The sequence below is a fragment of the Pelobates fuscus genome, chromosome 3 (genome assembly GCF_036172605.1).
Source record: "Pelobates fuscus isolate aPelFus1 chromosome 3, aPelFus1.pri, whole genome shotgun sequence".
In the NCBI taxonomy this organism is placed as follows: Eukaryota; Metazoa; Chordata; class Amphibia; order Anura; family Pelobatidae; genus Pelobates; species Pelobates fuscus.
Window position 1 is genome coordinate 173,036,320 of NC_086319.1, and position 27,249 is coordinate 173,063,568.

At 42.3% G+C, this 27,249-nt stretch overlaps 1 protein-coding gene across 1 annotated transcript in view; it reads right to left on the reverse strand.

Annotated features, from left to right (window-relative positions):
- LOC134602642 (potassium voltage-gated channel subfamily KQT member 1-like) overlaps positions 1 to 26,824 on the reverse strand; it is a 152,516-nt gene extending 125,692 nt beyond the window's left edge. Inside the window, exons 1-2 of the mRNA XM_063447745.1 lie at positions 26,738 to 26,824; positions 13,938 to 14,429 (exon numbers count right to left, since the gene is read on the reverse strand). Of these exons, the coding sequence (XP_063303815.1) occupies positions 13,938 to 14,260 (323 nt within the window). The 5' untranslated portion in view covers positions 14,261 to 14,429; positions 26,738 to 26,824. The remainder of the gene's footprint in view (positions 1 to 13,937; positions 14,430 to 26,737) is intronic.
- Between the last annotated feature and the right edge of the window lie 425 nt (positions 26,825 to 27,249).

Consider the following 27,249-nt stretch of genomic DNA (forward strand, 5'->3'; position numbering starts at 1 on the left):
GCGTATACGCAATTTAATCATCTCAGATTTGGACAGGAACAGATAGACATTTAAACATATTTGTTTATTTCTAAATTAATCTACATCATTTTCATCTTTGCTATTGTCTATTAAATGACATTCCTCAGCGATTAATCATATTTCACGTATAAGAATGTTATCGGTTGCATAGATATGTTAAACCATGCATGCCTAAACTTTGTCATTGTTTATTCTTGGCTCTATAGCTTATTCTATGACTATATAGCCATTAAAAAAAAAAAAAAATTAATGCTCAGTCCCTTCCTTTATGCCAGTATCAGTGAACCTGTTTTTGGTCACCTGGAACTCATCTGTGGCAGTTGTAGCACATTCTTGCAAGCGCTGCTACCCAAGCAGTTCTGGAGGTGGCTAACACAATAACTGAAATTACTTGAACCAGAATCAGGGAGTTTTACAATCCTAAATTACAAAACTAAGGCATAGCAGACTCGTGTTTGAGCCTATGGTTAGAGTAGGCATGGACCGTGTTTTGGAGGATCAGAAGCTGGTCTGAAGATGGACTAGAAGCAGGATCATATGAATTCATGAGTTCAGACACAAGGGGAGAAGAATAACTGAATATCATCAGGTGCTCACCATGTTTTTTTCTTTTCAGATTTTTTCTTTTTTTTATAATTTGCAAACAACACAAGGATTAAACAGGCTACACGTTATTTACACCTTGACATGTGTTAATCCGAGCATTTTCATAGTCAGAGGCTGATGCATTACATATTTTGACACAGTAAAACAAATCAGGGTGGGGCGGGGGGGGTCAGTGAAGAGTTGGAAGGGATGACCCACGGGGGCTGCTTGACTCGACTAATAGGTGGCCCATGAATTTTACACCGCAATGAATTTGGATGTCGGCTATGATATCATGCAAGACAATTCTTCAGTTACTCATATTTTGTAAGGAGCTCAACAGTAACTCCATAGGTGGTGTGATAGTGGTTTTCCAATGTCTTGCTAGGTTATTCTTAGCTGTTACTAATTTATGCAAACTAAGACATTTAGCAGCCTTCATGACATGTGGGGGAATCATGTCTAAAAGAAAAACGTGATAATAAATACACTGTTAAACAAAGATCTGCATACGCCAAGCATGAAATAAGACTTGATTTTCCCACAGAAATCTCACATTTACAGTGCTGTTACTACTGTAAGGGATTCTGGGTGGGCATATTCAAATGAGTTCAACAAAGAACCACCTTTTTGCAGCACGTATACCAATTTATAGATGGATTTCTTGGAGTACCGCATTTTTCCGTGTATAAGACGCCCCCTATTTTTGGAACTCCAAATTAAAGGGACAATATAGTCACCAAACAATTTTAGCTTACGGAAGGAGTTTTGGTGTATAGATCATGCCCCTGCAGTCTCACTGCTTAATTATCTAATACGTAGGAGATACATCACTTTGTTTATGCACCCTAGTCACACCTCCCTATTTGTGACTTATGCAGCCTTTCTAAACACTTCCTGTAAAGAGTCATCTAATGTTTACACTTCCTTTATTGCAAATTCTGTTTAATGTATAATTTCTTGGTAAAGTGGTATAATTTATTATATCCTGCTCTGTTAATAGGTTGCTAGACCCTGCAGCAGCCTCCTGTATGTGATTGATGTTCAATTTACAGAGCAGGAGATAACAACTTTTAAAGTAAGTAACATTTGAGTGAAAATAAAACCATTTTGTTTTCATGCAGGTTGTGTCAGTCACGGCTAGGGGAGGTGTGGATAGGGTTGCATAAACATAAACAAAAGTGATTTAACTCCTAAATGGTAGAGAACTAAGCAGTGAAACTTCAGAGGCATGATCTATACACCAAATCTGCTTTATTAAACTAGAGTTATTTTTCTGACTATAGTGTCCCTTTAAGAAATACATATTTTCAACATCTATAGCACTGAAGTCTCCACCGATCCCATCCGGACACTGGATCCCTGGACCACTGTCCTGCTGTTAGCGGCATTGATGCTCTCTGCTCACAGCACCCTACGGGGGATGTCCGGGCAAGGCCTCACCCGGCGGTGTCTATCTGTAGTCTGGAGCCATAAGGTCTTGGTGTGGTCCACAATAATGCGGGAAAACATGCGGTTGCGCAAGATCTCCCAGAGCCACGCACACAATCGATCAAATTCACGGAGGAGCGTTTCCTCTGCTTCAACTATGTCAGCAGGTTGCAGAGGTGTACAACACAGCCTATGCATGCAGGAACCTGGAAGTAGTGAAGCCAACAGTCAGCTGAGTGTTTTGAAAGTATTTGGCTTAATAATTAGATTTTTAAAGGAGCTCCAGCCACATGCGACTAGCTTGGTTGGCTGTCAGGCCCCGTGCACAAGTGTTTTGTTTTTTTAACCCCTGCAGTGACTTTCCATGTATAAGATGACCCCCAATTTTAGACTAAAAAAAGTAGAAAAAATCAGTCTTATACACGGAAAAAAACGGTATATGTCTGCTATATACAACAGCTTTTAAGCACAACCCAGGAAGAGGTGCAATGCCAAATAGCCACTCATGGACAGCTGTTTCATTGTTAATGCCATTCATCAGCATGAGATTGGGTACTGACTTGCTATAGAGGCTTGGCGTTACTTGTGGTGCACAAACAAATAGAGTTATGGTGGGAAAAACTTGAGCTAGTCGTGGGGAATTGTGTCCTGTGATCAGCTAGTGTATTCTTCTACAGTATGTTTGGAGTACTTTACAACACCAAAAGTGTATGAGTGGCTCCCTAGAGATACTTTGCATCTCCAGCAATTGGGGACAAGTTTGAATAGATCAGAGTCACCCTAGCTAGGATTAGGTACCATTGGAATAGAAGCTTACGGTTTGTCTCCCAATGTAACATCTGGACACTCCCCTGAGGTTGGTGATGGCTTTCTACCATTGAGCATGAGAGAAAGTAGCATTGAGTTCAGCCTCCCATTGGTTGTCATATGTGGGTTTTTCCTGCATACCCGCTTTTATAAATCGAGTGATGACATGCAGAGAGTGGTCGGAAACAAGGATGTGGGCTGAAACATAGTCTCTGAAAAGACATTAGAGAGGATGGAGATGAAGATCACATTTTATTGTTTTGGAGGATATGCTTTATATGTAATATGAAAAGGTTTCTTCTGTGGAAATTAGACATGTTTAAAGCAGGGTTGGTATTGCTATGGGGTCTTTATTGATAAAAAGTGGAAGTACTCTATTGATTAGAGTTAGAATTAATAATATTTTTATTAGTGATATTGCAGAAGGTCTTGATGGTAAGGTATGTCTTTTTGTTGATGATACAAAAATATGTAACAGGGTTGATGTTCCAGGAGGGATAAGCCAAATGGCAAATGATTTAGTTAAACTAGAAAAAATGTCAGAGCTGTGGCAACTGTCATTTAATGTGGATAAGTGCAAGATAATGCATCTTGGATGTAAAACCCCAAGGGCAGAGTATAGAATATGTGATAGAGTCCTAACCTCAACATGTGAGTAAAGGGATTTAGGGGTGATTATTTCTGAGGACTTAAAGGTAGGCAGACAATGTAATAGAGCAGCAGGAAATGCTAGCAGAATGCTTGGTTGTATAGGGAGAGGTATTAGCAGTAGTGATGTCGCGAACATAACATTTTCGGTTCGCGAACGGCAAACGCGAATTTCCGCAAATGTTCGCGAACGGGCGAACCGCCATAGACTTCAATAGGCAGGCGAATTTTAAAACCCACAGGGACTCTTTCTGGCCACAATAGTGATGGAAAAGTTGTTTCAAGGGGACTAACACCTGGACTGTGGCATGCCGGAGGGGGATCCATGGCAAAACTCCCATGGAAAATTACATAGTTGATGCAGAGTCTGGTTTTAATCCATAAAGGGCAAAAATCACCTAACATTCCTAAATTGTTTGGAATAACGTGCTTTAAAACATCAGGTATGATGTTGTATCGATCAGGTAGTGTAAGGGTTACGCCCGCTTCACAGTGACAGACCAAACTCCCCGTTTAACGCACCGCAAACAACCGCAAACAGTCCATTTGCACAACCGCAAACTCCCCATTTGCACAAGGTTGGATACCAAGCTAGCCATGTCCCGTTCCTTGTCCTCACTGATGTCATTGAAGGTCTCTTCCTCCACCCAGCCAAGTACAACACCAAGGGTCCCCGAAAGGTGACAACAAGCCCCCTGTATTTTTTTTTTTAAATGTACACTACTGTTACACCAGATATGAGTTGCACTGGTGTGACACTGTGCCCTGGCAGGCCCTGAAACGCACACGTGTGAAGGAAACTGACTGCTATTATTTCACAGTCAAATTTCTAGTTTTTTTTTTTTAATGTACACTACTGTTACACCAGTGATTGGCCCACGTCATGCCTACGCCCCCAAAACGTTCGTGTGTGGGGGTGCTGGAATGACGTGGGCCAATGGGAGCCTTGTAGCGGAGCGGCAGGGGTTAATCCAAGGGATCTCTGCTGGTACTCAGGATTCATCATACAGAAGGCAGGACACACAGCATAATTCCCATTCCCAAGGACCACACGACACATAGCCTGGCAGTCAACTGACAATTTTTATTCACGGCTCCAGGAGTTAACTGTCAACTGTCAACTGGCAACTTTTAAATGTTCTGCAATGCAGTAATAGCAAGACATACACAATGGAAAACCATCCCAGTACATATTGGAGACACAAAATATAAAACCAAACCTCTGAATACTCAGGGGACATGGCACTTAGTGGCGATGTCCCGCCACATATCTCCCCCTTGTCCACTCCCGGCAGCCCCAGACTGACTCGCACGGGTCAGCTGGCTGCTGCCCGGAGTGGACACAGTCTTTTAGTGCCATGTCCCTCTCCATGTCTTCCTCCATTAATTCTATTATATAACTTACTGACCCCCTCTCCAATAGTCCTTGTATTACACACAGTATCCCTGTATTACACACTGTATCCTTGTATTACACACTGTATCCCTGTATTACACTCAGTATCTCTGTATTACACACAGTATCTCTATATTACACACAGTATCCCTGTATTACACTCAGTATCTCTGTATTACACACTGTATCCCTGTATTACACACTGTATCCATATATTACACACTGTATCCCTGCATTACACTCAGTATCTCTATATTACACACAGTATCCCTGTATTACACACAGTATCCCTGTATTACACACAGTATCTCTGTATTAGACACAGTATCTCTATATTACACACAGTATCCCTGTATTACACTCAGTATCTCTATATTACACACAGTATCCCCGTATTACACTGAGCATCTCTGTATTACACACTGTATCCCTGTATTACACACTGTATCCCTGTATTACACTCAGTATCCCTGTATTACACTCAGTATCTCTATATTACACACAGTATCCCTGTATTACACTCAGTATCTCTGTATTACACACAGTATCTCTATATTACACACAGTATCCCTGTATTACACTCAGTATCCCTGTATTACACTCAGTATCTCTGTATTACACTCAGTATCTCTGTATTACACACAGTATCTCTATATAACACTCAGGTTACTGGCTATGGGGGGATAATGTATAATAAACACAGGTCACTGGCTATGGGGGATAATGTATAATAAACACAGGTTACTGGCTATGGAGGATAATGTATAATAAACAAAAAAAAATAATAATACAAAAAAAAATAAAAAATGAATGCAGCTTCAGAATTAATCTAAATTGTATGCTGTCTAGGAGGTAGGAGGGTCTGCTGCTGATTTGCTGGAATGTGTCTGCTGACTGTGAGGTACAGGGTCAAAGTTTACTCAATGATGACGAATAGGGGGCGGACGGAACATCGCATATGTTCGCCGTCCGCGAACAAGCTATTTTCGCCAGGAACTATTCGCCAGCGAACCGTTCGGGACATCACTAATTAGCAGTAGAAAGAGGGAAGTGCTCATGCCATTGTATAGAACACTGGGTAGACCTCACTTGGAGTACTGTATGCAGTACTGGAGACCGTAACTCCAGAAGGATATTGATAGTTTAGAGAGAAAGAGTTCAGAGAAGGGCTACTAAACTGGTTCATGGATTACAGGATAAAGCTTACAAGGAAAGGTTAGAGGATCTTAACATGTATAGTTTGGAGGAAAGATGAGACGGGGGATATGAGAGAAACATTTAAATACATAAATGGAATCAACACAGTAAAGGAGGAGACTATGTTTAAAAAAAGAAAAACTACCACAACAAGAGGATATAGTCTTAAATTAGAGGGGCAAAGCATGCATTTAAGCATACCTGGGATAGGCAAAAGGCTATCCTAGCTATAAGATAAGGCCAGGGACCTAATGATAGTATTTAGAAAATTGGGCAGACTAGATGTGCTGAATGGTTCTTATCTGCCGTCACATTCTATGTTTCTACGATTTCTGTTGTACCCAGCAGTGGATCGAAAGATTGGGGGAGAGTTGCTGGAGGGAGGACATTGAGGCAAAAAAATCATTTTGCTGATTCCGATTGTAGCTTACTACTCCACATTCTCCAGATTATCAGCGCATGAATTGTGGTTTTCAGGGCTTCTTGTGTAGGTTGGTGCAAATTAAGGTCTATCCATAACAATTAGTCAGTGGTATAAGGAAATAAATAAGCATTTTTTAGTCCACAGTAAGGGTGGCTGCTCAGTACAGTTGCAAGAAACCATACATTGCTCTAGAATAGATGCGTAATATTAAGACTTGATGTCTTGACTGTCACTCCCAGTCCTCCATAATCAAGTGAAAGGCAGAGTGCGCTAGTCATGGAGGGCATTTCTTCCTGATGTAAGAATGTATGTTTTATTGATATTTGTATAATAAATTTGTGATCAAAGGGATCTGCATAGTGAGGAAGATGTAGAGTATGAGTGCTAAAATTGACATTTTTAAAGTATGTATTCACCCCAATCATGAACTGTCGAGCTGGAACCATCTGTTCAATTGGGCTTTGATATTGGACAATAATCAAGATAATTTTCTCTTATTATGGTAGCCCCTTTAGCTGCAAGTTTTACTCCCAGGTATGAAATAGATGTTGTTCTCCACTCAAATGTATATGCCTCGTGCAATTTACTCCCCATAGCTGATGTTGGATGCATAGGAAAAGCTTGAGTCTTGCAAACATTGTTCTTATAGAAGGAAGCACATCCGTACTGTTGGAGAAGTCCATCAAGCCAGGAATCAAGGACACTGGGGATGTCAAAAACAATAAAATAAATGTATGCAAATAGAGATATTTGTGGGTGTGATGAAACGCCGCCACTGTGTGCCATGCCTACATATTGGCTCTGTAAAAGGATGTGAAAAGACTCTGTTTGTGTGATTTCCATGATTTATTTTTGCCATGCCTACATATTGGCCCTGTAAAAGCATTTGTGATTTCCATGTTGTTGTTTTTTTAAGGTTCCTATATGTGTGGTGTCACAGATCGCACCATGACATTCAGACGTGGTCGCCCCAGAAGTGCCCAACATCTCTGCCTTAGTCCTGCTGTCTTGCCTCTGGACCACACTTCAGTTCTTGTTTCTGCCTAATGTCTATTCTCACCTTGTCTCCAGTACTAGGGGCTGGACTTTACCTGTGGTTGCACCTGTTAATCTCAGCCCACCTGAAGCTGAACCTGAACCAATTAGCCAGGTATAAGACACTGCTTCTCTCTGAGGGCAGGGTCAGTTAATTGACTCTGGTTCTGCTGTTTGGTGCCTGTTGTTTCATGTCTTGATCCAGTGTTCTTCAGACTGATTCCGGCTTTCGACCTTGGCTTGTTTATTCGATTTCTCTGACTTCTGGCTTACCCTGACTTCAGCTTCCACAGCTACTCTTCTGCTTGTCCTTGCCTGTACTGCAACTTGGAGTATATCCCTGCACAGGCCCTGTGCACAGATTCATAGCTCAGGTAGCTTCTGATCTAGTTACCGTGGGCTGTGTTTATCTGCAAGGGTGAGCATATATCTCTGCCTACTTGACTCCCAACTAAGGTAAGCCATGACATAATGAACTGACCATGGAGTCTGCAGAGATATATAAGCTGCTCACCTCCCTTGCTCAGCAAGTGACCAACCTGTTCCAGACTGTTCAGGAGGTGCAGAGGATGTAATGCAATGTAAAGGAACAGCAAGTTCAGCCCTGGAACCTGCATATCCAGAACCCTTTGTGATTATGCCTGACAGATTCGACAGTTCCCGTTCCTCATTCACAACCTTCAGGATGGATTGTGAGCTCCTGTTTGCCATTAAGCCCAGGACCTATTACAGCGACTTTGTCAAGGTCTGTTCCCGCTGTTAATCTGCTTTCTGGACGGGTGAAGACATGGGCATACCAGAAGCTGCAGGAGAAAAGTGCTATCTTGGACAACTGGGAGTCCTTTATAACCGCTATGGTCTCTCAGTGCCTTACCTCTAAGAAAGCTACTCCCAAGCCTGCGCCAGGTTCCCACATATCTCGGGTACCCAGAGAAAAAGATGACACCACTCCCTGTTCTATCCTCGCCTTGTCTCCAGCACTGAGGGCTGGACTTTACCCGTGGTTGCACCTGTCAATCTCAGCCCACCTGAAGCTGATGCCCAATTAGCCAGATATAAGACACTGCCTCTCCGTGAGGGCAGTGTCAGTTCATTGCCTCTGGTTCTGCGGTTTGGTTCCTGTTGTTTCGTGTCTTGATCCAGTGTTCTTCAGACTGATTCCGGCTTTCGACCTTGGCTTGTTTCTTCAATTTCTCTGACCTCTGGCATCCCCTGACTTCGGCTTTCCATGACTACTCTTCTGCTTGTCCTTGCCTGTACTGCGACTTGGAGTATTTCCCTGGAGTATATCCCTGCACAGCCCCCGTGCACAGACTCACAGGCCAGGTGGCGTCTTGCCTGGTCACCTTGGTCTGTTTTTATTTGCAAGGGTGAGTGTATATCTCTGCATACCGGACGTCACCTCAGGTAAGACCCTGACATGTGGGATGTATATTTAATACTTTATGTTTTATGATCTGTAACTCTAGTGCCTGGGGGATAATTGGGTTAAGCAAATGTCTCTTTTGGATATGGATATTTGGATATTGAATCAAGGGTTTCCTGTTTCTGGAAGGCTTGATCATTACCATATCAAAAGACTTCTATCTGAGAGGCAAGCAAGACATATGGTAGATGTTAGCTCAGACTTCCAGGACACTTCTGTGTGATTTCCCACATCCTACATAATAGCTCTGCTGGAGTCCAAGCTTCAAAGAGGAACTGGGGTTGTAAGCTATTACATTCCATGTAATCAATTAACCTCTTTTGAAATACTGAAATGTGTTTGTGAAGTGTTGGGAACTATTGTAGATCTTTCTGTACCTGAGAGATAATTAAATTAAATAGGCTTTCTCAGGCACAGAGGATCATGGGGGGGATTGCCCTGTAACTTTGTTTTGGAAACCCCTAGCTTTTGCATAAAAAAAGCCATGTGTAGCCCTGAATAAATGAGTTCACTCACAGCATTCAGTCTCGTCTAATGTCTGTGCGGGAAAGCTATTCTTGCGCTATACTCTCTGGATGAGAGCTCTAATTACTGGGAGCTGTATCCATGGCTTGGGTCGAGGCTGGGAAGAGGTGGCGAAACCCCAGCCAAGCTGCGGCATCTAGGGGCTGGAAGTGCTTATTGTGTCCCGGCGAAGTGCTTTTGGTACTGGGTGATAACTAGGAAGCGTGATTGGGGGAGGTACTGAGTTGGGGTTGTATATAGGCAAACTATAGCTTTGAGGAAGGATGGTGGTAACTCAAATATACATAAGGTGTAGGCCATGTATTTCCATTGTAGCCTATCAAAGGTCATTTTGGCATCCAGTGCAAGGAGAATACTGAGCAGCTTCTTCCTCCTAATTAATTCAAGGATATTGAGTGTGCCCAATAGTGTTATCTGAGATGTGTCAATTTGGAGACTAGTGACATCAGTAGGGGATGTAGAATATTGGCAAGAACTTTCACATATAACTTAAAGTCTGCATTAAGTAAGCATATGGGTCGAACGTTTGCACACAAGGTTGGTGGTTTGCCAGACTTAGGGAGGGAATGATATTGGCTGCTTGCATTTCTGAAGGGATGACACCTGTCTCTTTGAAATCATTAAATAATGAGGTGCAGTGCCAATATATCCCTAAATGTTTTATAATACACGTTGGGTTGGGGGCTTTGTGGTTTGATAGTGATATAATTGTAGCCCTGATTTCTTCATCTAAAATAGAAACTTGTTAGAGTGGGTGGATGGTTTGACTAGAATAACACTCACATTTTTGCTGTTGCAGCCAACTGGAGACTATCCAAATAAACCAGACCAATAAGTCTGTATTTTTCCAACACCATCTTGCTATCTAGATATTTCAGTGTTTTTCTCCCACCTTCCAGATTTAAAGAATGGCAGATGTGACCCACTAAGGGTGGTCAGGTTCTGGATGGCTGCCTCTTTTGAAGGAAACAACTCTGCAAGTGCACTTATTATTTAGGATTCTTGGAAAAGGAACAGCAGAATCCTGTAAACAGTGAGACAGATGCCATGCTCAGCGGACACTGCAGCTGATATTATCTTCACCCGCACATCACACAGAAGGATAAATCCACAGATTATCCTGGCCACTCAAAGCAACAGCTGTACAGCTGACAGAGCTTATCGACGCAGCCCGATTAGATGTGTGAGCAGATCTGTCCTCGAGAGAGGCCGATCCTGAAACTTGGCAAGAAAACTCGTGGAAAACATGGACATATCCCATGGACAGCAAGAGTGGCAGCTGGCCTGAAGAATAATTTAGATTAAATAAAATTACATCAATATATCTGTACAATATATATATTATTAATGATCATGTTTACAAAATAAGTATTAAAGCTGTGGTGATGTCATCCACAGAACCAGAACACATATTACCCCATGCACTTGACTAAACATTAAAATCTACACTACCCTAACACTAAACACAAATGTTTGCAGTGTTCCAATACTAAACATTAACTCCTCCCCTCCTGTACTAACCCTAACATAAGAACATCATGTAATATAAAAGATTCATAACAGCAACGAATGTATCAGAGGAAAATAATCCTCTCAACTTTCAGTTTCGTGATTTATTGTGCGGTTTTCAGAACCCTGATATGGTATTATTTTCCCCTTATGCACAGTCTGAGAAGTCATGGTGCACATATATACTAGGAGAGAAGTGACATGAAGGTGTATATACAGTGATAGAGGACAGATCATGGTTTATCATATATACTACGTAAAAAGGGACATTGCGGTGTGTGTACAGTGAGAGAGATCATAGTGTATTTGATGCAAGAGAGAAGAGATTGTGAACTGTTTACAGAGTAGAGATGATGATGCAGATATAGCGAGAGAAGCAAGGTCACGGTGTATATACAATGAAAGAGAAGAGATCATAGAGGAGAAGACTATTCCGGGAGTAGGAGAGGAAAGGTAGAGGAGTATGTACTGCGAACACTGGACAGAACACTGGAGATGTTGTTTACTACCTAACCAATGTAGACAGACCCTATAGCATAAATATAAACACAGGTATCCCCTAACCTTACATACCAGAACTCTATGGGCAGCATTAAAAATGTTCTAATATATGGTGAGGCTGTATTCTTACAGCTGTAGTACCATTATGGATGCTCTAGTTTGAAAGTATTTAAAACGACACAGTATACAGTGCAAGAGAAAGAAATGGATTGGCCATAGCAAAGTGTATTACATTTTTATTTTCCAGCAGTAAAATATAAAAACACTTTTAAAATATGATCTATGTTGTGTTCAACTATATTAAAACTATAATATATAAAAATAGAACTCATAAATGTTTACTTCCGTCTCCCGATCTGTGCATTGCATCATGTCTAGTTGGCAAGACAGACTGTAATGTAAATTGCAATAAACATAACTGGTAACAACATAGGTGGACCAACTTCATAGCATTTTATCCTAAGATTTCTTTACTTCAAAACCAATGGTCAAGCTGACCAGAAGTGATTTAAAGGTCAAGATGAAGAACAGGAACTAACAGTTGTTATCTTGTTTTTTTTTGTTTTTGTTTTTTGTTACCTAAAATATAGTGGTATACAAAATTGAGTGTATTTTATATGAGTAGTTTAGACATTTAAGTTTTTTAAATGTCATCTTAATATACTGTCACTGTATACTACGTTTCATTAACCAAATTACTTAGCAAACCTGGTCAGGAAGACCAACACGTTCTCAAAATGTGAATATGTCCAAGTTTGGCATAAAATTCAGCACAATTCACTGTTTAGTAAGTACACCGCGTACAGGATGTGTGTCTCATATACGGCAAGGGAAAGGAGCTATTCCAAATTAAAAACAGACATATACTCTATGTTATAATATGTTTATCTCTGTACACCATTTACTCTCTATCATTGAGGTTAGTCGAAAATCATTCTTTAACTGCCGTATATACATCAAGTATATACGTAGGAAATTGTCACTGCTAACTGTGTAATTACTTGGCATTAAATTATAATAAAAATATAAAATTATTCTGAATTTGAGCTCTAAATGACTGATAAGGTTTCATACCGCTGATGTATGTATTTCCCCTTTTTATATTACAAATCCCTAACCCAATGTGATGGACACATTAATCTAACACGAAGTAATAATAATGGGCAAAAAACAATAACTGTGAATAAGTAGTTAAGCATTTAGGAGTATTCCAGTACAAGACAGTTCTAAGGAATCAGAAAAGCTTTTTGAATGTATAACAGAGGTCCACAAGATTCCTTACTGGCTCAGATGTGCTGTACTGTACTTTATTTCCATGCCTGTATATGTTTATGTATGAATCATATTTAATAAAATAGCTACATATCTGAAGCAAATACTGTGATGTTTTATACTGCAAGAAAGAATAACCAGTCATGTAGCTGTTAGAATTGTTATAAAGGAATATCACGGTGCTATAGATATAGATTATACTATTATAAAAAATACAATATTTTTTGTCAAGAATGTTGGGGTGTCAAACTGATTTGCAAGAAATGGAAAATAATGGATTTGGGTACCAAAAAAAAAAAAAAAAAAAATCAATCAATAAAAAAAGCTTGTACTATGAATTTCATTTGACTTGCTCTTACTGAAGGAAATCACCCATATTTTTTTTTTTTGCAAGACTGCTAAGTAAGCAAACAGAGCAGTGTAGCATGAGTGATAGGGTGGTACAATACTGTGTGTATATATAGGCTTCAGAAAGAAAGAAGTAATGATGCATCATTATAATTTACTTAAATGACCACACTTAACAGTACAGTGTCCTATTCTGGGACCTTATCTCTGCAAGACCATTAATAAATTAGGGAAAATTCAAAGAAGGATGGCCAAAATGGTATAAGGTCTGCATGGCAATCCGTATTTATAAAGCCTGAAAGTGATTAGCACTTACAGCCTGAAAACAGAGAAGGGAGATGGGTTTCATGATAATATCGTACTAGTATAAAGGATTTAACTAAGTACAAGAGGGTAGTATTTTCCATTAACGGTGATCATTCGATCAACAGGTCATTTCTGGAGTAAAGGGAGAGCATAAAAAGGTAATATTAAGAAATTGAAACAAATGGAACAGTCCTGAAGCACAGACCATATGTAATACTGTGCTCAATAAATAGTAAATGCCCTGAATAAGAAATTAAATTATATAAAAGGCTATATAAGCCAGTTATTTATAAACTATTATCCAAACGTATGTTTTACATATTGCAGGGGTTAGACCATGATTATAAATTCTGCGTGTCAGATGTTTTATTGCTTGCAGACAGAAAGGAGAAGTTCTTCAAAGGACAGTAGTGGTCACCTTTGTCCAGTGCTCTGTTGCAGTAGAAATTATTTCAGTACCTGGGATGGAAGACGCACATATGTAAAGTATTCTACTTTGTACTCACACACTGAAGTGGTATAGGAAGCATCGCCAGCCACTGGGTCTTTCCAGGAAGTTGTAGATATCGCCCTGCATACTGGTGCGGGTCAGGTAGTGGCGATAGAAGCACTTGGGTGAGTTGTCTGCGTGCACTTCCCTTGTACCCCCTGCCTGGCTGCCTACCTGTAGAGTGGGGTCCCCAGCAGAGCAGGGGGTCCCGGAGCCATTGTTGAGGGGGGGGTCTGTACTGAGGGCCACAGATGAGTAGTGCATGGGGTCCAGTGCAGGGGGGGCTGAGTAGAAGCTGTAGAGGGGGAGCCCCCTGCACTCCCCCGAGCTGCACGACATGATGCAGACTGCCACTGATCAATATTTCACATCCTTAGAGCTGGTGTTAGATTGCAAGCTCCCGCGGGACCTGATCCCTCTTATCAGTGTGCTGCTCAGAGTCACAGCAGACGGGATCACAGCTGTGTCACCCACTGTCACTTGCTGTCACCCACTGTCACTCATAGCTCTGAAACAAGAAGAACAGTGCAAGGTCACTGAATGTGCCATAACACATCACATACTCAAGCAAACACTATATACATACATATGTATGTATATACATACCACACACACACACACACGTATTTACACACACACACACATAGATATACAAATACAACATAATGGAGACAGGATTATATATTATTTTGGCTCTGTAGTAAAACACATACTTGCACACAAGGGCTGAAAATTTACACTGGAAAGCTAACTTATGCTGAGGGTAAAACAAATCTAGGAGAGCTAGAATTTTCATTAGACTAATAATTTGTCCCTCCAGAATATTATTTTTTTCTGGCTGGCTATTTTTATAGTCACATATCTCCCTGTAACATTAAATATAACAAAACTCCTTCAATGCTGTACATGTAGGAATATGTGTATATATGAATATGTGGAAGAATATATAACTATATATACTTACCCATCTCAATTTTACCATGAAGCAGTGATGGTAAATAGTGATAATGCATATGTTCATGAGCTACTTGTTGGCTGAGCATCATGGGAAATGTAGTTCATAAATAGCTGCAGTACCACTGTTAGCAATCAATGACATAAAACATCATTACATAGCAATAATGTATATGATTAACAAACTGACAGGGATACATCACATCTAAACTTAAATATGCTCAAAAAACTGCATTAGTTTTAAATCTTCTCTGGAGAGAATCACGCAACTATTTTTCTGCACAGCATTTCAAAGTAGAGTCTCGTTCACGTATATCCTTGCACAGTGTCTACCAATATCCAGCCCCATACCTGCAGGAATGTCTTCTCCTTTTGTTGACAGAGACTTGAAGCTTCAACCGGAGAACCTTCCCTTTTAGTGACCTGTTCTGTAATTTCTTGACAACCCCTTTCTTGTATTAAAAACCATTTCTTTTTTCAACTCTCCCTGGGTCCCTCCATCACTTGCCTGTGTAGTCTAGGCTCAGCATCTCCTTGTTCATTGAACTAACTCTGCTCTCATTCTGTCCCCTCCCCCTAGCTCAGACACTGTACCTCCCCATTCATCCTGCAGGGACAACGGGAGATGATTTTTTACCATACTGCCACTGCACTACCTGAGGACACAACAGTCACAAACTGCAGCAACCATTAAATCTAGATGGCAAGTTACAAGAGGCACCATATATTGTCAGAACATTCCAACTACACATTATTAACATCCATGCAGATCAAACAGACCCCACAGTTTTTATTAACGAGACACTGAAGCTGTGATCTGCTACGGACCGGATGCTGTGGGCTAAGAAGTACTGAAACAATTGTTCAAATAATTAAAAAATAAAATAAAGTATTTACAAAGTTATCATGCTGAATCTAAAATCTATCGCACAATATTTGTTTTTTATTTGTGATATGCAGTCATGTTTTGTGAAACTAACAGTATTGGGGCTTTGGGTCCCTATACTGTTTTCTTGAGAAGTCTTAATAAAATAAAATAAATAATAATAAAAAATAATAATAATGCAAGGGTGTATTTCACAGCGCACTGCAGACATGCAGTGCTGGGTGGCTATCAATTCAGGGTAGATCATAACTACTTTGAGTAATTTAAAATCATCTTTGCATTCAACATAGTAAATAATTATTTATAAACCATTTCAAAAGTGAATTATGTCCACCAATTTAATTATTTTGGTATGCATTTGTACATTCCTTCTCTGCAATGAGCACTCTGGACAAGTTATTTCTAAAATTCTGTCCCAGGAGCTGCTGGTCTTCTCATTCAGAGAGATTTCTCCAACATTGTGATGCTTTATTACACGCAGGACTAGTCTTACATGCATGTGCAAATTTCTACTGTTAATGGAAACCAAGTGCTCCTCCTAAATTGACCCTGTGCTATATGGCTAACTATTAAGCTGTATCCACTTAGGGTGTGAGCTGCGGTATTTGGCTTTAAGAGTGATAGTGGTAGATTACTTCAAATATGTGTATTCTACAAACTGCCAAATAAAACAGTACAGAACTTGAAGTATCATTCATCATTGCAATTAGCTGCATGATCATTCAGATATTTGATCCTTGAGTCTGCCACTGCCACTATGCAGCACCCTTTTGTATTACCTGGCCCACAGTGAATCACCGCTGCTGTACATTAATAACGGCAGCACATCAACATCACTGGAACTACAGAGTCTTCTTTTGTGATTTGTCAAATATAGTGTGGCGAATTCATTGTAGCAATCAAGTATTTTAGACTTGTATTACACTTTATATGTAAGCCAGTGGTGTACGCTGTGCTGCTCCCATTCGGCCACTGTGAGTAGCGTGGCCGAGCGATCTGACATGAAGTGTTCACTTCCTGTCAGATGGGTATCGCGTCAGTGAGCATGTACGGGGGTGGAAGAGGGAGAGACACATGGAGGGGCTGGGGGGAGGGAACGAGACACACAGATGGGTTTTGAGGAGATGAAATGAGGCACATGGAGGGGCTTTGGGGGAGAGGAAATGAGACACATGAAGGGGCTTTTGGGGGAGGAAATTAGACACATGGAGGGACTTTGGCGGGTGTAAGGGCACCCCGGGCATAAAATGGGTTAAAAGCCGTTTAGGAGATATTCGCTTTTCCAGATACAAAGGCAGCTACCAAATACACCAATCCGCCGAACAGGATATCCATACGAATGCTGCAAACCATACGAATGTTCCAAACCATACAAACGCTCCAAACAGGCGAACAGGAAAATCCATACGAAAGGTTTACACTCCCAAACAGCCAAATAGTAAAACCATACGAATAACCCTCCAAGTACGAGACGAGGCTCTGTATTGAGGGTCAGCAGGTGATCTGGTTTAATGGGGCTAACTGCCCGGTATTTATGCAGGTCTCTCACTAGGTGGACACTCCCATAGGGGACCTGGTGGGAAACCAGGACACAAATTGAACATTGACCAATAAGAACAGTTTAGCAGTAAACACTCCCCTTTGACAATAGGGACCCTCCTCTCTATCCTGGAGATAATTGGGAAGTAACTCAATTATCTCTGAGGATAGAGCACAACCTCCATTTTATACATGTTACTAAAGACATAAAAATACATAATACTAAAACTACCGAATAAACTATGCATGTTCAACATAGCTTAGATCTGAGCGCACATTATTACCGAATGGCGCTCAGATCACATACATACAGTTCAATCGCCATGGAGCCAAAGTCCTTCGTTATACGAATGGGCTCCATGGGATAGCTATCTGGGGCAGCACTGTTCACATAACCAAAGTCCCGAATGAGAACAAGAGAGGGGAGGTCGGCGGCTTCAGCGGTGTTCGTGAAGAAAAGTGTCCATTCTCAGTTCCATGAAATAGTCGACGAACACCGCTGTGCATTCGACAGTTTAAGATGGCCGCCGCCACCATGTGTTCGGCTATACGAACAACGGCCACCCAGCGTTTGTCAATTAAGCTGCGGTTAACCGCAGCTTCAAGGAGGTAAATTGCTGGCACACTCCATACCCAGGTGGTCCGGTCATTCGTACGTTTGTTCGGTAAATTGAATTTACTGAACGTCATAGCAGAAAGGCACAAACAAGTATTTCTACAGGGAGGAATAAAAGTTTTAACATTGGGGCCATAGTCCTGAGGCAGCAGGCGAGCAACCAGGCTTCTACAGGAGCTAGTGGCGAGGTTGGTTTTGCCACAGCGGGGAAGGAAATGAGACACATGGATGGGCTTTGGAGGGATGAAATGAGGCACATGGAGAGGCTTTTGTTAAGAAATAACACATGTAGGGAGGTGCTGGGGGGACAAGACACAGGGAGGGGCTTTAGGGGAGGAAATCAGACCCGTGGAGGGGCTTTGGGGGGGAGAAAATGGGACACATGGAGGGACTTTGGGGGGAAGGAAATGAGACACATGGAGGGGCTTTGGAGGGATGAAATTAGACTTATGGAGGGGCTTTGGGGGGGAGGAAATTAGACATATGGAGGGACTTTGGGGGGGATATGAGACACCTTCCCTCCCCCCAAAAGCCCTCCATGTGTCTCATTTCCCCCCCAAAGTCCCTTCATATGTCTCATTTCCTCCCCCCCAAAGCCCCTCCATGAGTCTCATTTCATCCCTCCAAAGCCCCTCCATGTGTCTCATTTCCTTTCCCCCAAAGTCCCTTCATGTGTCCCATTTCCTCCCCCCAAAGCCCCTCCATGTGCCCCATTTCCTCCCCCCAAAGCCCCTCCATATGTCTCACCCCCCTAGCACCTCCCTACATGTGTTATTTCTTACCTAAAGCCCCTCCATGTGCCTCATTTCATCCCTCCAAAGCCCATACATGTGTCTCATTTCCTCCCCCCAAAGCCCCTCCATGTGCCCCATTTCCTCCCCCCAAAGCCCCTCCGTGTGTCTCACCCCCCTAGCACCTACCTACATGTGTTATTTCTTACCTAAAGCCCCTCCATGTGCCTCATTTCATCCCTCCAAAGCCCATACATGTGTCTCATTTCATCCCCCCAAAAGCCATTCTATATGTCTCATTCCTCCCCCCAAAGGTCCTCCATGAGATATATAGAAGGGCTTTGGGTAAGAAATAACACATTTAGGGAGGTGCTAGGTGAATGAGAACCCTTTAGGGGCTTTGGGGGGAGCAAATGAGACACATAGAGGGGCTTTGGGGGGAGGAAATGAGACACATGGAAGGGTTTTGGGGGGAAGAAATTAGACACATGGAGGGGCTTTGGAGGGATGAAATAAGACACATGAAGGGGCTTTGGGTGTGTGGAAATGAGACACATGGATGGGCTTTGGAGGCATGAAATGAGGCATATGGAGGGGTAAGAAATAAACACATTTAGGGAGGTGTTGGGGGGATGAGACACATGGAGAGGCTTTGGGGGAGGAAATGAGACACACGGAGGGGCTTTGGGGTGAGGAAATGAGACATATGGAGGGGCTTTGGAGGGATGAAATGAGGCATATGAAGGGGCTTTTGGTAAGAAATAAACACATTTAGGGAGGTGTTGGGGGGATGAGACACATGGAGGGGCTTTGGGGGAGGAAATGAGACACACGGAGGGGCTTTGGGGGGGGAATTAAACAAATGGATGGGCTTCGGGGGGGAGGAAATGGGGCACATGGAGTGCCTTTGGAGGGATGAAATGAGACAAATGGAGAGGCTTTGGGTAAGAAATGACACATGGTGGGAGGAGCTGGGGGAATGAGATATATGGAGGGACTGGGGGGGATTGAGACACATGAAGGAGCGGCAAGAGAAAATGAGACACATGGAAGGGCTGGGTGGGAAAAACACATGGAGGGGCTGGGGGAGGGTGAGACAAATGGAGGGGATGGGGGGGTTAAGACACATGGAGGGGCTTTGGGGGGAAGAAATGAGACACATGGAGGGGTTTTGGTGGGAGGAAATGAGACACATGGAGGAGCTTTGGAGAGATGAAATAAGACACAAGAAGGGGCTTTCTGGGGAAGGAAATGAGGCACGTGGAGGGGCTTTGGGTAAGAAACAACACATGTAGGGGGGTGATGGGGGGATGAGACACATGGAGGGCCTTTGGGGGGAGGAAATGAGATACATGGAGGGGCTTTACGGGGAGGAAATTAGACACATTGAATGGCTTTGGGGGGGAGGTAATGAGACACATGGAGGGGTTTTGGAGGGATGAAATGAAACACATGGATGGGCTTTGGAGGGATGAAATGAGGCACATGGGATGGCTTTAGGTAAGAAAAAACATGTGTAGGGAGGTGCTGGGGGGATGAGACACATGGAGGGGCTTTGGGGGGGAGGAAATGGGACACAAGGAGTGGCTTTGGAGGGATGAAATGAGACACATGGAGGGGCTTTGGAGGAATGAAATCAGACACATGGAAGGGCTTTGGGGGGAGGAAATGAGACTCAAGGAGGGGTTTTGGGGTGAGGAAATGAGACATATGGAGGGGCTTTGGGGGGGAGGAAATGAGACACATGGAGGGGCTTTGGGGGGGAGGAAATGAGACACATGGAGGGGCTTTGGAGGGATGAAATAAGACATATGAAGGGGCTTTTGGTAAGAAATAAACACATTTAGGGAGGTGTTGAGGTGATGAGACACATGGAGGGGCTTTGGGATGGAAATGAGACACATGGAGGGGCTTTGGGGGGGAGGAAATGAAACAAATGGATGGGCTTCGGGGGGGGAGGAAATGGGGCACATGGAGTGGCTTTGGAGGGATGAAATGAGACAAATGGAGAGGCTTTGGGTAAGAAATGACACATGGTGGGAGGAGCTGGGGGAATGAGATATATGGAGGGACTGGGACGGGATTGTGACACATGAAGGAGCGGCAAGAGAAAATGAGACACATGGAAGGGCTGGGTGGGAAAAGGACATATGGAGGGGCTGGGGGAGGGTGAGACAAATGGAGGGAGTGGGGGGGTTAAGACACATGGAGGGGCTTTGGGGGGAAGAAATTAGACACATGGAGGGGTTTTGGGGGGAGGAAATAAGACACATGGAGGAGCTTTGGAGGGATGAAATAAGACACAAGAAGGGGCTTTGGGGGGAAGGAAATGAGGTACGTGGAAGGGCTTTGGGTAAGAAACAACACATGTAGGGAGGTGCTTCGGGGATGAGACACATGGAGGGCCTTTGGGGGGAGGAAATGAGACACATGGAGGGGCTTTGGGGGGGAGGAAATGAAACACATTGAGGGGCTTTGCGGGGAGGAAATTAGACTTACTGAAGGGCTTTGGGGGGAGGAAATGAGACACATGGAGGGGCTTTGGAGGGATGCAATGAGACACATGGATGGGCTTTGGGGGGAGGAAATGGGACACAAGGAGTGGCTTTGGAGAGATGAAATGAGACACATGGAAGGGCTTTGGGGGGAGGAAATGAGACTCAAGGAGGGGTTTTGGGGTGAGGAAATGAAACATATGGAGGGGCTTTGGGGGAAGAAATGAGACACATGGAGGAGCTTTGGGGGGGAGGAAATGAGACACATGGAAGGGCTTTGGGGGGAGGAAATGAGACACATGGAGGGGCTTTGGAGGGATGCAATGAGACACATGGATGGGCTTTGGGGGAGGAAATGGGACACAAGTAGTGGCTTTGGAGAGATGAAATGAGACACATGGAAGGGCTTTGGGGGGAGGAAATGAGACTCAAGGAGGGGTTTTGGGGTGAGGAAATGAAACATATGGAGGGGCTTTGGGGGAAGAAATGAGACACATGGAGGAGCTTTGGGGGGGAGGAAATGAGACACATGGAAGGGCTTTGGGGGGAGGAAATGAGACACATGGAGGGGCTTTGGAGGGATGAAATAAGACACATGGAGGGGCTTTGGAGGGGAAGAAATGAGACACATGGATGGGCTTTGGAGGGATGAAATTAGGCATATGGAGGGGCTTTTGGTAAGAAATAAACACATTTAGGGAGGTGTTGGGGTTGAGACACATGGAGGGGCTTTGGGGGAGGAAATTAGACACATGGATGGGCTTGGGGGGAGGAAATGGGGCACATGGAGTAGCTTTGGATGGATGAAATTAGACAAATGGAGAGGCTTTGGGGAAGAAATGACACATGGTGGGATGAGCTGGGGGAATGACATATATGGAGGGACTGGGGCAGGATTGTGACACATGAAGGGGCGGCAAGAGAAAATGAGACACATGGAAGGGCTGGGGGGAAAAGGACACATGGAGGGGCTGGGGGAGGGTGAGACAAATGGAGGGGGTGGGGGGTTAAGACACATGGAAGGGCTGGGGGAAGATGAGACACATGGAGGGGCTGGAGTGGAGAATGAGACACATAATATTTACTATTTATTATTATTACTTTTTGTTATTTTCATAGCACACAAGGTGAACACACGAAATTGCTACAATTTACAATTTTTTTTTTGATCATGCCAAATAACCAAAGCAGTAATCTATGAAACAATAGATTAAAGTGATATAAAAACTGAATCTATAGTCTCAAAAATAACAATTGTCATTTCAGGACTATAGGTTCCCTTATGGTGAAATTATTTCTGAAAATCAGCAGAGCTGGATATTTTCTCAGGCTCATCTATCTCAGCCTAAATTGTGCTCCTCAATAGGTAGATAAGTAAATAACACTCTCAGTTTCGATATACCCTATCAAGACAGGAACCTGCTCTGGCAGAATGGATCAAATGTGTACGGTTAAGAAATAAAATTACTTTCACTGAAGAATCAGTAAGTTAAAGTATATACTAACAATTGTAAATAAGTATATTAAGCTCCAGGGCCTGACGGTATCCATCCACGTGTACTTAAGGAACTAAGTGTAGAAATAAGTGAACCTCTGTTTTTAATCTTTCAAGATTCTTTTCTTTCAGGAAGTGTTCCGGAGGATTGGAGGAAGGCAGATGTGGTTTCTATATTCAAAAAGGGTTCAAAATCCTTGCCTGGAAATTATAGACCTGTGAGCTTAACTTCTGTGGATGGTAAAATATTTGAAAGGTTATTAAGGGATAATAATCAAGAATTCCTTGAGAAGAACATGGTTATCAGCAAAAATCAGCACGGTTTTATGAAGCACAGGTCATGTCAAACTAACTTGATTGCGTTCTACGAAGAAGTAAGTAGAAGTATAGATCAGGGTGTTGCAGTGGATGTGATCTATTTGGATTTTGCCAAGGCATTTGATACAGTTCCACACAATAGATTAGTGTTCAAACTCAAGGAAATCGATCTAGATGAAAATGCTTGTTCTTGGGTAGAACATTGGCTTAAAAACAGAGTACAAAGAGTTGTCATTAATGGTAAATTTTCAAGCTGGACAGAGGTGGCAAGTGGTGTCCCTCAGGGGTCTGTTCTGGGACCCCTTCTATTCAACATGTTTATAAATGATCTTGAAGACAGCATTAAAAGTCATGTTTCAGTGTTTGCAGATGACACAAAACTTTGTAAAATAATACAATGTGAGCAAGATATTACTTTGCTGCAAAAGGATTTAGATAGAATGGGGGACTGGGCACTCAAATGGCAGATGAAATTTAATGTTGAAAAATGCAAAGTTATGCACTTCGGCGTAAAGAATACACAAGCAACGTATACCCTTAATGGAAGCGAATTAGGGATACCAACACACGAAAAGGACTTGGGAATTGTTATAGACAACAAACTATGCAACAATGTGCAATGTCAATCAGCAGTGGCCAAGGCCAGTAAGGTATTGTCATGCATGAAAAAGGGCATTCAGAATATCATTTTGCCTCTTTATAAATCACTGGTAAGACCACATATTGAATATGCTGTGCAATTTTGGGCACCTGTTCTAAAAAAGGATATCATGGCACTAGAAAAAGTGCAGAGGCGGGCTACAAAATTAATACAAGGAATGGAAGATATCAGCTATGAAGAAAGGTTAACAAATTTAAACCTATTTAGTTTAGAAAAACGACGCCTGAGAGGGGATATGATAACATTATACAAATATATTCGGGGCCAATACAAACCATTGTGTGGAAATCTATTCAGAAACCGGACTTTACATAGGACACGAGGCCATGCATTTAGACTGGAAGAAAGAAGATTTCGTCTAAGGCAAAGGAAAGGTTTTTTTACTGTAAGAACAATCAGGATGTGGAATTCTCTGCTTGAAGAGGTGGTTTTATCAGAGTCCATAAAGATGTCCAAACAGCTACTAGATGTATACTTACAAAAACAGAATATTCAAGGATATAATCTTTCAATGTAGGGTAATAACTGCTTGATCCAAGGATAAATCTGACTGCCATTCTGGGGTCAAGAAGGAATTTTTTTCCTAACTTGTTGCAAAAATTGTGCTTCAAACAGGTTTTTTTTGCCTTCTTTTGGATCAACAGCAAAAAACAAATGTAAGGAAGGCTGAACTTGATGTAACTATGTAAAATGTGTTAGTCTGTGTTATTAGGCATTATACTTAACCCCCACTTTAACTAAAAAAAATAACTAATAAAATACTTACATGGAATCCAGAGTCGATTTCCATACTTCTTTGTGACGTCAGGGCAGCTGTGCCAGGTCCAATCCCAGGATTCTTATAAAGAAGCCTGTTATTGTACTGTTTCGCCGGGACAGAGTTCATGCACGTGCTCTGAGCTGGTGAGGGAAGGTTAAAAAAACATTTTCTTCATCATCTGGAGGGAGTTCACAGGGAGTACACAGTGGGTGGGAGGGTAGAGCTATCTTTAAGGAAGAATATCTTTACATGTGTCGCCAGAGATCTGTGCACGCTGACGACAAATGTAAAATATGCATAGAATTCATGTTAGGCAGTCCGAAACTCTGTTCGGGGCTGCTAAAGTCACAAGTGCCAGGGTTGCAACTAGCCCCTACTAATATTTTACACACATTTTACCCTTTTCCTGTTGCCATATCTATATCTATAAAAGCATATGCTAAAGTGCTGGTACAGTGTCACTATAAAAATATAGTGTTCCTAAACTGAATCAACAACCTTCCTCTTTAACATGGTAGGCAATATCTAGAAAGAGGTTGCCTACTCCAACTCTGCAAAATGGATAGTCTATTATTAAGAACCGTCTGTTACTTGTAATGCCTCACAGGACTCCCTGAAAGGAGACAGAGAGGAATATCAGGATGAATGTGAAGTCATGAGGAGATTAGAGTGATCAGGCCCTAAGCTTCACACTTCACATCTGCACAGATCCCCTAATCTCTTCTGCAGAGATTGCTCAAGCATACATAGAAAACATACATTGCAGGAGTGCATTCATTTATTTGTAAGTGTGATTTCACTACCCATTTTAAAACACAGTTTTCACATTAAGATTTGTGAATTCAAGAGCACATTTTGAGTATTAAAAAGCTAGCCTCTTCTATGAGATGTGTTTAGAATTAAATTCAGTTTTGGAATATAAAGAATTTACTTTCGAATTAAATAACGCTTGCTCAAAAGCAGAGGGAGCTTTCTCACAGTGGACAGTAATGCAAAGTACACATGTGCAGTAAGATGTCACGTCACATCTGCTGTCCTGTGCAGTCTGTTTTGAACTAATATAACTGGATTCTTAGCATTATTGGAACATCTGATGTGTGTCCTCAGCTGTAATCCTTGTGTTCTTATGGTCATTCTGCAATTTCGCATTTTCAGTTATTGGGACTGTTATTCTTCCCTTTCTACCTGAGCATCGTTTCTTACATTTACTGAGCGCTTTTAAGGGGACACTATAGTAACCACTACAGCTTTAAGGGACTAATAAATGGCAGAGAATTGAGCAGTAAGACTGCAGGGGATGATCTATACACCCAAACTGCTTCATTAAGCCAAAGTTGTTTTGGTTAATATAGTGCCACTTTATTGTAGTGGTTCTGGTGTCTATAAGCATGTCCCTGCAGGCTCAGCTAAGTTGCCTTTTAGAGAAAAGACAGTGTGGCAGTCACTCAGACAGTGACTAGAGGTGCTTCCTTGCCCAGTGCTGCACAGTGTGCTATACCTATGTTTAGTCTCTCCACCCTCTGCATGGAGACACTAAATGCTCCCCATAGAGATGCATCGTTACAAAGAGATGCTGATTGGCGCAGGGTGGCATTTTGCTGCACATGCACAACAGCCTACCAAGCACTGGATTGTTGATCTCAGCCATGGAGGTGGGGCCAGTCATGGCGAGGGAGAAAAGGTAAGTAAATTCACCTATTAACTCCAGGGAGGGGTCCTGTCACTAAACACTTTAACACTACAGTATTAGGAATACATGATTGACTTTAAAGGACCAATATAGGCACCCAGACCACTTCAGCTTAATGAAGTGGTGTGGGTGCCAGGTCCATCTAGGATTAACCCTTTCTGCTGTAAACATAGCAGCTTCCGAGAAACTGCTATGTTTACGTATGGGTTAATCCAGCCTCTAGTGGCTGTCTCATTGACAGTCGCTAGAGGCGCTTCATTTTCACAGTGAGAAGACGCCAGCGTCCATAGGAAAGCATTGAAAATGCTTTCCTATGGACTGGCTGAATGGCGCGGATGTGCATTCAGCCGATGACGGCGAAAAGGAGGAAGAGAGTTCCCCGCGCCGAGGGAGCCCAGCAGGGGAAAACAGGTAAGATTTAACCCCTTCCACCCCCTAGAGCCCAGTGGGAGGGGGGGCCCTGAGGGTGGTGGAGACCTAGAGACCCTATAGTGCCAGGAAAACAAGCATGTTTTCCAAGCACTATAGTGGCCCTTTAAGTTAACACAACTCACTTTTCAGTGAACACACCCAAATTAAAACAAAGCAAAAACAACAACTTCAAAGTCAACATTACACCCTTTAATAAATATAAACAAAGAGAGTAGACATTACTGAGCAGGGATAATTACAAAGAAGGAACTAGTTCAATGTAAAGATGATGGTAAGATAAGCCAGACAGAAAGGTAATTAAGATGTAGAACAGAAAAGCATGACATTGAGTCAAATGCAACCTCCCATGGTCCACGACCAGATGCGGATATAAAAAAAGTAACATTGGAGATTATGCACAAAAATGGTCATTGAAAAAAAAGGTTTAATTTTTATTCTTTTGGGACTGAGCCATAATTGAATATCTTTAAACATGGATTAGGACAACACTTTAATGAAGCACCTTAGCTCGCCGAAGAGTATGTCCTCTATTTTCCATTTTACAACAGAATTCAACAAGTTAACAGAAATAGTCACTTTTATAAATTAGCCTTGTTTACTACCCCTGACTGTCAGTCAGACAACAGGTTTTGTTCCTGGTTGGTGGAGCTAAAGAGGCAGGCAACTGGCCAGACCTGCAGCTTTTGCAAGTTATTTTCAGATATATCTCCAATAAAAAAAATATGCAGCAATAATTTATTTTTTATTGGAG